Source organism: Grammomys surdaster, unplaced genomic scaffold (genome assembly GCF_004785775.1).
Source record: "Grammomys surdaster isolate TR1022 unplaced genomic scaffold, NIH_TR_1.0 125562, whole genome shotgun sequence".
Lineage (NCBI taxonomy): Eukaryota > Metazoa > Chordata > Mammalia > Rodentia > Muridae > Grammomys > Grammomys surdaster.
Genome location: NW_021620409.1, coordinates 1,297,771 through 1,314,245, shown reverse-complemented (window position 1 = coordinate 1,314,245; position 16,475 = coordinate 1,297,771). Strand labels below are relative to the sequence as shown.

The 16,475-nt window shown below is 36.5% G+C and overlaps 1 protein-coding gene across 1 annotated transcript; it reads right to left on the bottom strand.

Moving 5' to 3' along the window:
* Positions 1-5,965: 5,965 nt before the first annotated feature.
* LOC114638261 (olfactory receptor 6C3-like) lies at positions 5,966-9,579 on the bottom strand. Its single transcript, XM_028786676.1, has 2 exons — positions 9,551-9,579; positions 5,966-6,905 (listed from the first exon to the last, which is right to left on the bottom strand). The coding sequence occupies exon 2, from the start codon at positions 6,902-6,904 to the stop codon at positions 5,966-5,968; it is 939 nt and encodes a 312-aa protein (XP_028642509.1). The 5' UTR covers position 6,905; positions 9,551-9,579.
* Positions 9,580-16,475: the final 6,896 nt, after the last annotated feature.

Genomic DNA, 16,475 nt, shown 5'->3' with positions numbered 1-16,475 from the left:
GAGGGAGGGAGGGAGGAGGGAGAATAAGTTTTTTTAAAATGTGTGCTGGGGAGATGGATTGACAGTTAAGAGCACTTGCTTCTCTTCCAAAAGCCCATATTTGATTTTAAATGTGTGTGTGTGTGTGTGTGGCCACTGACACTGGGTTTTCTATAATGTTCTCCACCTCTTGCAAAAAGAAGTTTTCTTGGTTAGTAGTAAAAGCTACACTTACCTATGAGTATAGGAGAAAAGTACATATAGTTCATAAAAGTACATTTATTTCATTAAAAAATGAAGTTATAAATTATGCTGGTCTAGTAAACTGGTGATAGTAAGTTCTGCACAATGATCCATGAGCTTACTAACCCTACCTAATTGGCTAGATTTCCAGACACAGGCATGATTTTCCTCAAGCTAAGCAATCCATAAATCCAATTCGATAGTTCTTAGTTACAGCCAAAACAAGAGCTGCCACTGCTTGCTCATCCAGAAATATCTTGGCACATTGGTCATTGTTATGATTTCTAGGTGTCACATCTGTGGAGGACTACTGACTGCTGATAAATTTAATTGATTATTCATAAAATAGTTAAAATCAAAGAAAATGTATAAAATATACTAAGGTATTTATCCACATTTTATTGGGTTTTTTTCAGAATTCTATATCATAATTTTTATTATAGCATTTCCTCTCCAAACTCCTCTATAAGTAACACCCGCTTCCCCACACACCCAACTTTGTGTTCTCTTTTTAAAGCACTATAGACTACAGTTTGTGATACCCATATAGTCCTGGATATGTATCCTCAACCGGAGCATGGTCCACCTCCCAGGGGCCATACACTTAAAGAAAATGAACTGTCCATGTCTCAGCAGTCATTCACTGTAAATAGCTACTCTGCTAGGGGTTAAACATCATGTCTATCTCCCATCTCCACACTGGGATTTACTCTGGTTTGAGCTTTCACAGATCTTGTGCATGCAGTCACAAGCACACAATCACTGTGAGTTTATATGTACAACTGCTCTGCTGTGTTTAAAATACATTCTTTCCCTTTGCCATCCCACCACTTCTTGCTCTTTTAATCTTTCCTCTCCCTTTCCACAATGATGACTGAGCCTTGAAAAGAGGGAGCTGTTGTGAACCCACTAAAGCCATCAAGGCTAAGTCTTCACAGGTTGAAAGATATACCAAAATATCAACATGGGGTAACCAAGGACTCCAAGCATTAGAGTTCAAGTTTCATATATATATATATATACATATATATATATATATATATATATATGTATATGTATATGTATATGTATATGTATATACATGTATAAAATTTATTTATTTTTTTCAAATTGTAATTTATACTCATTCACACAGGGGTTATAAACACAAAAAGGCAGGACATGGGGAAGGGGATGACACTGGAGTGTGGGTGTTCAGGGGGAATACAGATATTTTTCAGAACAGGGTATCGGCTGGGTGAGGGTTCAGGGGATAGGTGACTATGACTCTGCTTATGATTCACTTGTCTTTATCTAAGTTGGTAATATCTGCCAAGGCTACCTATTTACAAGGTCTATGACTACTCAGGCTGGTAAATTGTCACAAAAACTGCCCGTTTACAATAGCTTATTCTTGCTAAGGCTGCCAGGCTAAGCACTGCAAGGGAATATCAATAAAAGTTAAAAATATCTCTCTGGGTTCCCTGAGGGACAAGCCTGACTGCATAGGGGTTGATGTCAAGAGTTCAAGTCTCTTATCCCCTGCTACTTGACCAATATTGTGTCTATTTATTGCCACCAACTGATGAGATTTTTTTCTATGACTGTTGATTATTACACTAAACTTTGAGTACAATAACTCACTGAAAGTCACTTAATACTATGCCAAATTAAAACAGTAATGCTAGTAGGCTCTCCACAAGGGCCAATACCTGTCTAGTCATAGGGTTTGGCCCCTATAACAGCAGCCAACTCTCTGATTGGATTAGGGATCCACTGCTCAAGATGGAACCTATACCTGACATGGTTCAAGTAGCCAAAAATCTGGGACTAGATGGGCCATGGACATGGGGAAAAGCCAAATACTATTGTTCTGTTTAATGACTGTACCAATGTAATGAATCATAACATTTTGCTAGACCCATAGATCAGTGTCTTCCTCAGCCATCATCAAAGATGCTTCCTCTGACAGTAGATGGGAACAAATACAGAGACCCACAACTGAGCAATGTGCACACTGAGAGTCATGGGAATACTCACTCCTAAGTGGGAGGTCTCCATCAAACCACTTCCCTGAGGGCTTAGGGAACCCCTAAAAAGAAGAGGCAGAAAGACTACAAAAGCCAGGGAAGATGGAAGACACAAAAGAAACAACGCCTTCCAGATACTGCAGGCTGACACACATATGAACTCACAGACACTGTGTAAGCATGCACAGGGACTGCACACAGCTAAGCCAAATGTGTTCCCAGCACTGAGAGTGGGAAGTGGACAGAATCTCCATCCCTAACAAGGAAGCTATCTCAATTGACATTTATTCACAAAGGAAAAAAATGGTTTTCTACAATAGAGTCTCATTGAGTATACAAATCACACTTAAGTGCATGCCCCATGTTCTGCAGTGTATGACCAACATGAAATGAACTCAAGGGTATTTGAGGGTATATTTTGTCTCATCATTCTTCTCTTGGCATATTTTTTACCTCACTGCTATTTTTTTAAACATTATAATTTCCAATTGTGTGTGTGTGTGTGTGTGTGTGTGTGTGTGTGTGTGTGTTTCTTCTGTTATTTCATTGTTTTCTCTTGTTTATTTTCTGGTTTGTTTTCTTAACAGAGAGAAAAGGAAGACCTAGGATAGGATAAATAGGGAGATAAGGGGATCTAGGAAAAGGGAAGGGAAACTGTGATCAGAATATGTTGTATAGAAAAATCTCGTATGTTGTATGTTATTAAAAATAAAAGAAGTATGCAGGCTTAGCATTAGGAAAACTAAGTAAAACCTCAAATGGGCATTTGATGGGATTTCTGGTGTTGGATGAGTTGCCTAAATTCTAAATCTTCAGTTTTTTGTTTAAAATAGAATTACAATTTCTAGAGAGTTTTTGGAAAAATCCAATGAAATTATATTTAAAAATATTCTTTATAGATATGTCATATTCAGACTCCAAAATTAGCTTTAGTAATTCTGTGATTTTCTTTCAAATTCTTCTCTTGGAAAAGGATATTCAAAACAGTTATAATTTTAAAAGGTACCATTTATTCAAATCTTTGTGAGTTTTTATTTTAAAGCTCAGTTGAACTTAAAACTTTTATTATTTTTTTTAAATGAAGCATTATTAACATAAAGATTGTATAATATTCACTAATTTATGTAGCTAGCAAATGTCAAATATAATCTTAGATCACTTACGAAGAAATATATTCCCTTAAACACACTCCTACATACCTTGTATTTGAAATTAAACACAGTCCTACATAGCCTGTATTTGAAATAAACATGGACACAAAAAGAGTAATTTCTTCCTTTTAATCCATCCAAAATAGGTTTTATATACTAAAAAAGAATGCACCATTTAATGTAATTTCAATATATCATTTCACAATATAGTTTGATATAATCTACTTAGTCTGGCTAAAGTTGAGCTATTAATTTTAAAATACAACTTAAAAAATAATAATTCAAATAATCATGGGTGTATACTCTCAGAAGACATTGGTTATTAAAATAAAAATTGCCCTACATTATATCAAATGCCTCCCGTGATTTATTGGCAAGGTTGAGGCTCAAAGTCTGAAAAACTACACAGGATATTACCGTTTCCCTTGGTTATCCAACATAATACATGATAAGAACTCCAGTTCTGAAAACGCTGCACAACTTGAATGAAGGAAATAGAGGAAACAATTTCAAGACACCCGGAGAAATTTCTCTTTTCTACAAGATTTCATAGAGCTGAAAGATTCCATATAAACTGCTGGAGAGCAAAGCCATCAATGACCTTACCCAGCCCTAGACACTGCAAGCTGCGATACTGTCCTGCTAGACAAGATAGTTCCACTTGTGCAAAAGCAGCAAGACTATCTGCGATAACTAAACACTTTACAATTGGAACTGAGGCCTTCTCTCCAGAATAAAATTCTATATTTTGTGTTGTTATCACAGTCAAAAGTCCATGGGTAGGGAAGTCATAGTCCAAGTAATTTGAAATGGTAATGTTATCAAATTCCTTCTACATGCTTTTGTTTATACCCACATACCTATTGCTCTCAATCTTTATCAGAAGAGCTTTTTTTTGTAAGTGAGTGGCAGTCAGTGGAGGGATACATAACTGGTTTAGGTGTAGAGTTACCGGGTGCTCAACCAGAAACGGGACATCTCCACCAAGACTGAGGGAACCCCAAGAAAGAAGAGATGGAAAGAATGTAAGAACCAGAAGGTGGGAGGCATGCTATGAATACCATCTGCTGGACATGACATGGCTACCACACTCGTGGGATCACAGGAGCTGTGCTGACCTATACAAGGCCTTTACAAGATCAAGTCAATCAAAATCCCAGCACAGAGAAGGCAGGTGACCTCCAGACCCCAGACCTCATTGAGGAGCTATAGGCAGTGTATACTGTATGGAAGAGGTATATCTAGTGGAAGACAGATTCATTGTTTTAAGAGTATGTAGCCTCTATATGTTCCCCATGCTACAGAAAGTGGCCTCACATCCATGGACATATGGGCATTACTAAGTGGCTTATGAACAAACAAACAGGGAAAAGGCATGAGATTGTTAGGGAATGCGTTGGAAGGGGGAAAATGGGGGGGTAGATAATTTTCATTATATACATGTATGAAATTCTCAAGTATGAAAATTTTAAGTTAAGCTATTAGCTAATGGATCAATGCTAATATAATCATCCACTGTCTTACATATGCTTAATACATAGACATATATTACTTCCGATTTTTGTTGGTTAAGACTGCTTACTTCACTTTTGACCATGAGGAACAGAGTTTGGATATCAGTAGCCACATAAAATCTGAGTGTATCCACATCCTGAAAAGACCAGAAAAAAGTAGAAACTGAAACAAGGGAACTGAACAAAACTAGTTAGGTTTTGTTGATGCTGAGCCTAGCTGAAGTCCAGGTTCAGTGAGAATTTCTGCCCTAAAGGAACAAGGTAAGAGTGACAGACAGAAACACCCAATACTCTCCTCTGGTCTCTACACATACATGCACATTCACATATGTATACACAAACACCTAAATTTGCACACCACCCCAAATATAAAAACAAAATTAAATAGCCATGATAGAATGCACACACAATCTAAAGGAACATAAAACATGATACAAATTTGTATCTAAGTTAGAAAAGGAAGATTGAGAAATGCTGCCCAGTGAAATGGAGAAGAAAATAGTAACAAATGTATAACACCAAGTGTAAATGAATTTTACCATTAGAATCATATTTTTGGAGATAATCATAGTAACCAAAATAAGTTCATATTCCAAAATGTGATTGTTTATCAAATGTTTCATAACATTTATACTTATGCCCAAATCTCCAAGATAGAATGGTCCAATCAGTTAAAACAATAATTACAGAGATTGAAAGAAAAACATAATACAGTTACTTTTAATTTTTAAAGTTGAGGGACTAGAGAGATGGATTAGGGGTTAAAAGCACGAGCTTTTCATTCACAGTACAGTAGTGCAATTCCCACCATATACACACAGACACACACAGACACACACACACACACACACACACACACAATATCTTACAACAATCCCAGGGAATTCAATGTCCTCCACTGATAGCTATGAGTACAAGGCTTGCAAAAGGAATACAGAAATGTATACAGGCAGGCAAAGCACCCTATACATACAAAATACGTCTTTAAAAACTGAAAACCAATGAACTCATAAAGTTTGATTCCTACATTTTTGAAGGGGTACAATGACATTCATGTTAACCAATATGTTCATTTCTTTCTATTGAACATTACTTTATTAATCAAATCCTTGAAGGCTTGTTTTACTTGTTGATTTCTCAAGGTGTAAATAAAAGGGTTCAGCATGGGAGCAATTGAAGTATTGAGAACAGCCACCCCTTTGGTCAGTGATGCTCTTTCATTTGCAGAAGGTTTCACATACATGAAAATGCAGCTGCCATAAGAGATGGAGATGACAATCATGTGAGAGGAACAGGTGGAGAAAGCCTTTTTCCTCTGACTGGCAGATGGGAACCTCAGAATGGTGCTGATGATGCAGATGTAGGACAAGATCACTAGAGCCAGTGTGAACAGCAGAGTGATGGCAGCACAATAAAGGCCAGATGACTCTAAAAGCCTTGTATCTGTACAAGACAGTTGTAAAATAGGGAAGTAGTCACAGGAGAAGTGATCAATGACATTCGAAGCACAAAAATCTAACTTGAGGATAAGCATGATTAAAGGGAAGATACTCAGAAAACCTGCCAGCCATGAAGTGAGGACAAGGATGGTGCAGACTTTCTGATTCATGATGATGACATAGTGCAGTGGCTTGCAGATAGCTACATAGCGATCATAAGACATAGCAGTTAGAAGAAAGAACTCAGACACTCCCAGGGAAAGGAAGAAATATAACTGAGCCAAACAGTTGTTATAGGAAATGGTTTTGACTTTAGTAATTATTGACTCCAGAAATCTAGGGATGGAAACACTGGTGAATGTAATTTCTAAGAAGGAGAAATTCTGGAGGAAGAAATACATAGGAGTCTTCAACTGAGAGTCTAGCAAGGTGAGAGTGATGATGCTTAGGTTTCCACACACACTTAGGATGTAAGCAATGAATAGAAAGATAAAAATGACAACCTGAACTTCTGGTGTATCTGATATGCCCAAGAGCACAAAGTCAGTAACCATAGACTGGTTTCTCATACTGAATCATAGAATCTACAGATTAAAACAGAAATCAAAGTGTAAACACAGTGTAAAAGGAACAACAATTTAAATACTGATATTGCTGCATTCCATGAAGTTAAGCAATGTAATATTTCCACTAGGATTTTCCAATCTCTGCTCATTCTTCTTAAACAAAAAACATCTTGTTGAAAGGAAATATTTTTGTACATGGGTGTTTAAAGCCCTCTTGAGCAATTATACACAAACACTCTACATGTGGTTCTAATTTCTATGTGTATTATGTACTTTTGAACTATAGATTTATGTAACAATGTTTTAACAGTATCTTCATTTTTAATATAAAACATTGTTTTCTGGTTTTACATACTGTATGATTTCAAAACTTAATATAACATTAAATTTAAACTTCAATACTATTTCCAAACTTCTATAGCTTAGTAGTAGAAACTAAGCACCTAATCACATTTACTAAACCTAAGTAATGTCATGGTTATTTTCAACATTAATATGTGTTATTTTAAAATGGCTAATGAAGTAAATGTGTTTGTGAACACAGAAATCAGAATAGACTTTCTTTTATTATAAAACCAAATTCTCGGTTTGTGAGAATTAAAACATGGGCCAAAGAAAATAATTAGAGACAGGAAACAACAGTATGTCCTATGAATTCTGAGACACTTGTATCATATTAACATTTTCTTTTGACTAAGTTTATTTGCTATTTTACCTTTAAACTTCCTTGAGGACAAAAAGAACTCATATAAAGCGGGTTTTTTTTCAATCTCAAAATGAAATAGTGGCTTCCTTCTCAAAGAATTATCAGAATGAATAAAATTGTGTGTTGGAATTACTTTCTCAGACCACAGAGCTCTATACTGTACCTATAGGATTCCTATCAGTCCTGTTCTGTTCTGTTCTTATACTTAACGGACATCACAGTCAGTGGTGTAAGTTATCAAAGTTGTTGTTCTAGTTTCTGTGCTGTGCAGTTCAGCAAGTGATAAGTACTAAAGCTGATAATGGGCATTGTTCACGTTTTCATATTTTAGTATTTCAGTTCTCCATGTTTTTTCTCTTTAGGAATACACACTTTTCCATAAATATTCCATCAAAACTGACAAATAACTGTTACATGGTTTGAACGATAGTTAAAATACACTAAAATCTAAATTTAACAGTAATAAATATATTTAAATAATAATTTGGGTATCCTTGCATTTTTCTAGTAAATTAACCTTTCAAGGAGGGATAAAAAACATTTGTTCACAAATATGAAATATACTGTTTGGTATATATGATAATAACATTCAGATATAATAGTCAGCCATGGCTTAAATTCTGCCACTTAAAAGCATAGAAATAAACATATTCATAATATCCTTCAGAAGATGGTTTTGTCATTTAGGTCATTTTTGCCTCTTTTAATTATACAAAACCTTGACATAAAAAACATACATGATGAATTGCTTGTAAGGATGCTAACAGCCTCACTTAGAAATTAAAATAAATGTACATTTAATCTCTTTTATCATTTCACAGACACAGAACGTGCTATAAACATACTATTATCATCCTTGGGATTCTTTAAGAAAATAAAGTAACTGATACTGTTTTAAGACACTGGAAGGTAAAACATTTTGAAGGTCTCGATAAAAGACCTTTCAATTCGATAAAATTGAAATCTGCACAAGCATAAATACAAATTTACCTTCTCTGCCAATATATGAATCCCTGACACATTCAACTAAAGACAAGAAGGACACAAACAGAAGTTCAAGACACGGATGCAGTGATGTCATGACTCATCTCTCTTGAAAACCACACAAGATAGAGAGACAGAGAAAAAAAGGTGTACCAATCAACTGGTAACATTCAACCTGGCTTCCCTTTGGTCAAGCAATTCTCTTTAATGACTGCATGGACTCGGTCTATGCCCAAGAGATAATTTATTTTCATTTCATTTGGGATTAGTTAAACCCAGGAATATACCATCCTACAATGGCCTCTCTTTTGACAGTCTTACTGATATTTTACTAATTAGTAAATTCTGTCAGTTCAGAGCAGAATAGTGAACTAAAGAAGAATTTGTGTTAATATCTTCAAAAGTTAGAATTGTACTTTGCATTTATTTTCTATTTTTTAACTTTAAATATGATATGTACTCTACAATATGAGATCCAGAGCCACAATATGTCCTTACCCTACCTACAGGTCATATGTTTATTTTAAATTTTTTGATTGTTTAGAATAAAATATACTATATTATACCAAATTGTTTTATGTATTCTGCAAACATAACCACACACTATTATAATTTGCACAATGTTACAAGTACAGACATTATAAAATTTTATTACACAAAATGTTTAACATTCTTACTTTGGTTTTCCACTTAATCCTGAGTAATTGATGTCATTACTTGTCAAGGTAGCTTTTAAAATAACTTTATTTTTGCAATATTTGCATGGGACATCCAAGAAGACTTGTACATAATTTATTAATTTTATCATTGGTCAAGATTAGGGTTAGCACCCTCCCTCCAAAAAAGTAACAGCCTAGACAGAAAGCCATCAAAGATAATCTTAAAGATTGTGATAAGGATGCTGAAGTGTAGCCTTCAGGAACTGATGGCTTCTGGTGAGAGTGTGAGTGGTAAATGACTCAGTGTTCTTTAAGGGTCTGTCCACCAGGAATTTAGTCATGCTTCATGAGTATATCAGCACTACAAATTGGACATCTTTTTTGCTTTTGTTTTGTTTGGTGGTTTTTCATTCTCTTTTTCACTTCTTCTTCCCATCCTCCTCCTATTCTCCCTCTCCTCATCATCATCTTTCTCCTTCTCCTCCTCCTCCTCCTCCTCCTCCTCCTCTTCCTCCTCCTCCTCCTTCTTCGTCTTCTTCTTGTCTGAGTAAAGTCCCAACGGTAAGAGGCAGTTCTGGGAGGACTAGGAAATGAGGGTACTAAGGGTTCATAATGTGAGATTCCTAAATATCAATAAGAATATTATGAAAAAAGATTAGGGTTAGATTCACATTTCATTCACCACTCACTCTTAAATAGCTGCTAGCACACAGCAGCATGAGTAACTTTAAATTGTTTAAATGTCTTTAAACTTTAGTATTGTACTTTAGCTTTGCAAAAAAAAATGGACTCATGAAATCACACCACCTGTGGTTGACTGTGCAAGACATATACTTATCATGGTTTGGGAATCCTAGCTGTTCCTGGGAACCACTAGCTGATCATTTTCTGGCTTTAACATTATCACTACTCCAGTTTACGGAAAAGTTGTTCACATCTTATTTAGTTACAATTTTAAAATTTGATAGCATTTAACAGTGACACTACCTGAACCTAGAGTTGTATTTTTATGAGGTCTTCTCTACACACTCAAATTCTTTAGTAAATATAGTGATATGCATATAACTATTTCATCAGTGAATTTTGGCAGATGTATCATAAGAAATTTTTTCATTTCACCAAATATTTGTATTTTTAAAAAAATCTTAACTGTGAGCTATTTCTTATATCTGACATACAATAGCAAAAAATAATATTTTCATTCAAACATGAGAATTCAAACATTTCACATCTATTTAAGCACATACACATTGTATACAAATAAATAAATAATATGGAAGAATGAGAATAGAAAACAAGACTACAATCCAAAATAACAAATGTTAAATCTTGTAATTAATATCCCAGTATCAAGAGTATAGTGGTATGATGTAAGTCCTAATGACTTTAGTAACACTGCCATTGCAGCATCACCACCTGTATCCCATGAAGGCACTCTCTTGGGCTGACTCCACTCATGGCTCACATCATTCCTTAGCAGACATTCTATGCTCCTATCCTGTCTAACTATGTCTGGGGACTCCAACACTTCCACCCATGACCTGGTTATTAATTATCACTCTTATGCAACACTAAAATGAAAAATATCAAATAAGACAGAATTAAACACAAGATATACACTTTAAAAGAAGAATGAGAACCAGGAAACTTGATGTTGCAGGCAAGACATGAGACAAGAGAGAGAAAAAGCTTAAGGACAGGTATGATCTGCATTGGAATATAGACCCTGCCTATCTAAGCTTCTAACTTGTATAAGGAAAATGACTGAGAATTTGCTGATCCTAGAAAGAAAGACAAATGAAAATACTGTGAATGTGATATAAGTCCAGGTTTCTTACCAGACTAACTGCCAAACAGACAGTCATAGTGCCAGGCAAAGCGTAGCAAGAAATTCCCTAACTAAAGGGCCTAAGAGACCATAGTGTTAACTGTAGAAGTGAAACCCAGATGCATTGGAGACCCTAAAATGTTAGAGAAGCAAGAAGCATGAGATATCTGTCAAAGACAGCTACACAATGGAAATTGAACCAGCCTAACAGAAAATGTATGTTGCAATCAACAAAGCTAAAAGGGTAGAGCTATTGAAGCCATTTGGCATTGGACATGGAGCTACAGAATTTGACACTCGCCTGCTGGGTTTTGACCTTGCTCTTTCCCAAAATCTCCTCACTATGCTTCCATAGCTCCATTTTCAAATAGTAATGTATAATCTGTGTCATCATGAGTTAAAAGAACACAACTTGCACTTATTTTACATGAGGTTACAGTTACAGGATTCCCTTGAGTTTCAGAACAGACTTTGGATGTGGGACGTTTAAACACTGGTGAGACTTTAAAAGACCACAGAGACTTTTGAAACTGTGCTAAATACATTTTGCATTGCAATATGGCCAAAAGCCTATGGGGGGTCAGGCAGTAGAACATGGTAGTTTGCATGAGATGCCACCATATAATTAGGCATTTGAATATTTGGTTCTCATTTGGTACACTATTTAGGTAATTTAGGGAGTGTGGCATTGCTGCAGGAAGAATGTTACTAGAGGCAGGATTCAAGGTTACTCACTTTCTGAAACTTGCTAATGACTTCTCTGCTTGCTGCTTCAACTGCCATGTTTCTCCACTGTGGTATTAGTGAACTCTTACCCCTCTGGCACCATAGGCCCAATTAAACATGTACTTTTCCTGTTACATTTTGATGGCATGAATATTTTTTAAAAACCTAGAACACAGAAACTAGACTGAGTCAGGAAAGCCAATAATACAGGTGACAACAGTTGACTTTATTATCTATTAGCATCCGAATCAGACTTTGAAGGCTTATGTTTTTACAAGAATTAGAAGCTTGTAGTGTGTGTCATATAGATGTACAATAGATGGCTACATGTTTTTTTCCCTTTTTTAATTGGATATTTTATTTACATTTGAGATGTCATCCCCTTTCCCCATTTCCCCTCCCTAGAAGCCTCCTATCTCATCCCCTCTCCTCCTTTTTGCTGTTATACCATTTTAATTACATGTAAGTATTAAGGTCAGTTTTAGGTTGAGGGACTGGCAATACAATAAATGCAAATAGTCAAGGAAAAATCAAGACAATAAACACAAATACTCAAAGAACAAGCAAGGCAATAAACAAAATTCTGTGAACACTCCCGTGATCACTGTTTCTAAGGGTTTATCAGGATGACCAAAATATCTGAGCCAACGTCCCTGTCCTAGCCCAAAGTCATTTTCATGTCTGAAGCCCACTTCCTTGTACTAGCCTAAAATTTAGATTTCTGTCTGAAATTACATCTGTGTTCTAGCCTAATGTCAGATTCCTGCCTGAAGCCCACTTCCTTGTCCTTGGCCAATGTCATATTCCTGCCAAGCAGCCCATTTCCTTGTCCTTGACCCACGTCAGATTCTTGCCAAGCAGACCCAAAGTGTCTCCGCCTCTCCCCTTTTTTATTTCATTATCAAGACTGAGCCTATCTTAGGTCATTCTGACAAGAATACCTTCCTTACCTGTTAGGAGCAGCCCTGCTTATACACTGAAGGCCTAAAAACAGCCATAGGTCTAAAAATCAACAATAGGCCTGACATACATGCCTGCTAAACACAAAGTCTTGAGTCTCTGTGGAAAAGCACTGAAACAGATAGCTATAAGATACTGCAAACAAGCAGCTTTGGTAGAAAATTGGCAGCCTGAATAGTCATAGACATCCCTCGTAGATATGTAGCCTTGGTGGATAGTACCAACTTAGATAAGGACAAGTGAATCATAGATAGAGTCATAGTGATCAGTCTCCTGAACCTTTGCCCAGCTGATACTCTGTTCTGGAAGATACCTGAACTCCCCCTGAACACCTACACTACTGTGTCATCCCCTTCCCCACATCCTGCCTTTTTGTATATATAACTCCTATGTGAAAAAAGTAAAATCGGCAATTTGATCAGACTATAGACAGATCGTCATTTTTTGTGTTCACCTGTTTTCCCCCATCTTCTCTTTCAGGTGATCTCCCTGGACCCCTGTTTAATGCCCTGCTGAGCAGGACACTTACCCATCATGGAATATGCATTATCAAAAGGAATGAATTTCTGTCTTAGGTTGGTAAGGCTCTGTGCAGAATCTTCCCATCCTTGGCTTGCCAGCCTGTTAATTTAATAACTCTGTCTGGGAGTCCATTTTCAGTTTCGAGCCATGTATTTTGGCAGCCAACGTGTTGATTTTGTTAAAGGCAAGCTTTAACACAATGGGCAGGAATAAAAGTATTCCCAAGACAAAAAAGGGCTAGCATAATCAAGCTATATATGCCATTTTTGAAGCTTGACAAAAATAGAAATACTGACCTCAGCTCATGGATAATTTTATCAGCAGTATCTACAGCATCAACGCTCAGCAGAGCAGCATTCTTGAAATTCATAAGCTCACTATGCAAAGTTAAAACATCCAGAGAGGTGTTAGAATTATGCCAAATACACTGCAAGTCTTTAAACTTTTTCCTAATTATAATAACTACCACTGTAAATTTTAGAACTAACACAAATCCAATGGTATTTGGCGTGGCACTTGAGATGGCTCCTTACTCTTAAATTCTGAACCTCCTTCCAATAATTTGAATAGAATAAAGAGCATCAATCCATTCCTTAAAATGTCTATCTAAATCCTCTTGTATATTGAACACATTAGTAGCAGTTTTTGCTAAATGATTAACAAAAGAATCTGTCTTAACTTCTTGTGTCAAAGCAATTGCAGAAGCAGTGGTGCTAGCAATTAATGTAATTAAAACTGTTATATCAGCAATAACCAAGCCCACTACTCTCTTGCTTATGCTTAAAGCCTGGTTTATTTCGTCCAGTATTTCCAAGCTATTTTTAGAATACCAAGGTTTTGTGATACTCAAGGCAATAAAACAATCACTGGTTAATACACCTCCATAACTGACATGCCAGATTTCAAAACACTGACACAATTAGAAAGTGTACAATCAATGCAACTTACATTAAATACTGTAGAAGAAACAAAAGTAATTTTAACTTGACAATTAAAAGAGCCTTAACACATGTGCTAACACCTGTTTGAAATCCAGATCCTGTCCCGACTTTATCTCTTGCTAACACAACATCATAGAGAACTGCAGCTAACTTCCATATATGTCTCTGAAAATGTCCAGAAACAGACTTCCAAATGAAGACTGTTATTTCCAATATTGGATTGGTTTCTCAACCAGTCCATGATTGAGTCCAAATAACTGGTCACATTTAAGAACAATATAAGAATCATTATAACTTCTCTTTTTTATTCTCTGTTCCACAAGGTCTAAAAACTTAAGTCAATGCAGCTTGTCCTATCACGGGTATAGGCAAGCAAAGCTGGGTCAGGAATATATGTGCAATACAGCTTCCCAGTCACCATTGTCAAGGCACTCAGCAAGCTCACAGGTCAGCATCATTCTTTGTCCTGGCATCAGTATGTCTCATCTGTCACTATGGCAGCCACCATGCTTCTTCAGCATCCTGCAGAAAATACACAAACATGTCCAATTCCCCATATTAAATACATGATCAGGATCATGCCTTATGCCAGTAAGTGGATCCTTCCCTTTCACCTATGCATAAGTATCCCTAGTTGTAGAGTGCCATAGACACCCAGCAAAAAGTTCCTTGGCACCCAAAATTTTAAAAATAAAAAATTTAAAATAAAAAGATCATGATTTAAATAAATTTGTGGTGTATGGGGATGTATCTCCCCCTTTTTTATTTTATGAAGGTGTTGTTTTAAAGTTCCATGGGCCCCTTCCACAGTCTCTTGTCCTTGACAACTACAAGAAATTACAATAATACGGGTAATGTTAAATTGCTGCCAAAAAGTCTCAAATGTTTGACTGTGATAGCCAGTTCCATTACCTGGGGGTTTTTTTTTTTGCTTGTTTGTTTATTTTTCTTTTTGTTTTGTTTTTTATTATTATTAGAAAGTTTATCTACATTTCACATGTTATCCTTTTTCCCCATTCCCTCCCTCAGAAACCCCTTATCCCATCTGCCCTCCTCCTATTTCTATGAGGGTGTGCCCCCACACATCCATGGACTCCCACCTCCCCGCCCTTGAATTCCCCCTCATTGGGGCATCCAGCTTTCAAGGGACCAAGGCCCTCTTCTCCCATTGATACCCAACAAGTCCATTTTCCTCTTCATATACAGATGGAGACATGGGTCCCTCCATGTGTGTTCCCAGGCTAGCTGTTTAGACCCTGGGAGCTCTGGTTGATTGGTATTGTCTCTCTCCCCATGTGACCACAAGCCCCTTCAACTCCTTCAGTCTTCTCTCTTACTCCGCCACTGGGGATCCTGCGATCAGTTTGATGGTTAACTGCGAGCATCTGTGTCTGTATATGTCAGCCTCTGACAGTGACATGGCTACATGTATTACAGTAAATAGCCTATGGTTTGCTTCTATAACTCCTTCTCAACTCTCAAAGTACAACAAAACAGCCTCCTGCAATTTTTCACTTAACCTAGAAGATTACAATATTGAAGTAAAGATCTGCTCTATATGGTGGGTGTAAATAAATTACAGGATTCTCACCTGAATGGCAAAATGCTCTTTAATAGAATGTCTGTGATGATGTTTCCCTAAAGATTATCATTTAAACTAGTACAATCTAAAGATGATCCTTCCTTTGTGGGTGTACATTTAGTCTACTGTAGATCCCAATTGAATAAAAAAACAGAGGGGGGTGAAGTTCATTATATGGTATGCCTGTCTATGCATGTGTGAGTATGTTACAACATGCATGTAGAAGTCATAGAAAAGTCAGCTTTGTACTTCCTCTACATATAATTCAAATAGGGTCATTAAACATGATCACAAGTGTGTTTCCTGGTAAGTCTTCGTCCCAGGCTCATTTATCTTGCATCATGAACTGTGACATTTATCTATTAGTGACCTTGTACAGTTCTCACATGTTAAGACTCAGGCTGGACTTAAAGCAAATAGGCCCTCATTTTGAGATTACCAGGTATGATAGTTTGAATGACAAATCACAGAATCATATATTTGTATGCTTAAGTCTCCAGTTGGTGAACTGTTTAGAACATGTTAGGAGATATGGTCTTCTTGGAAGAGTTGAGTCATCTGGATGTTAGAGGATTTAAAGTTTTAAAAGCCCATACCAGGGTCTCTGTCTCTCTCTCTGTGTGTGTGTGTGTGTGTGTGTGTGTGTGTGTGTGTGTGTGTGTGTGT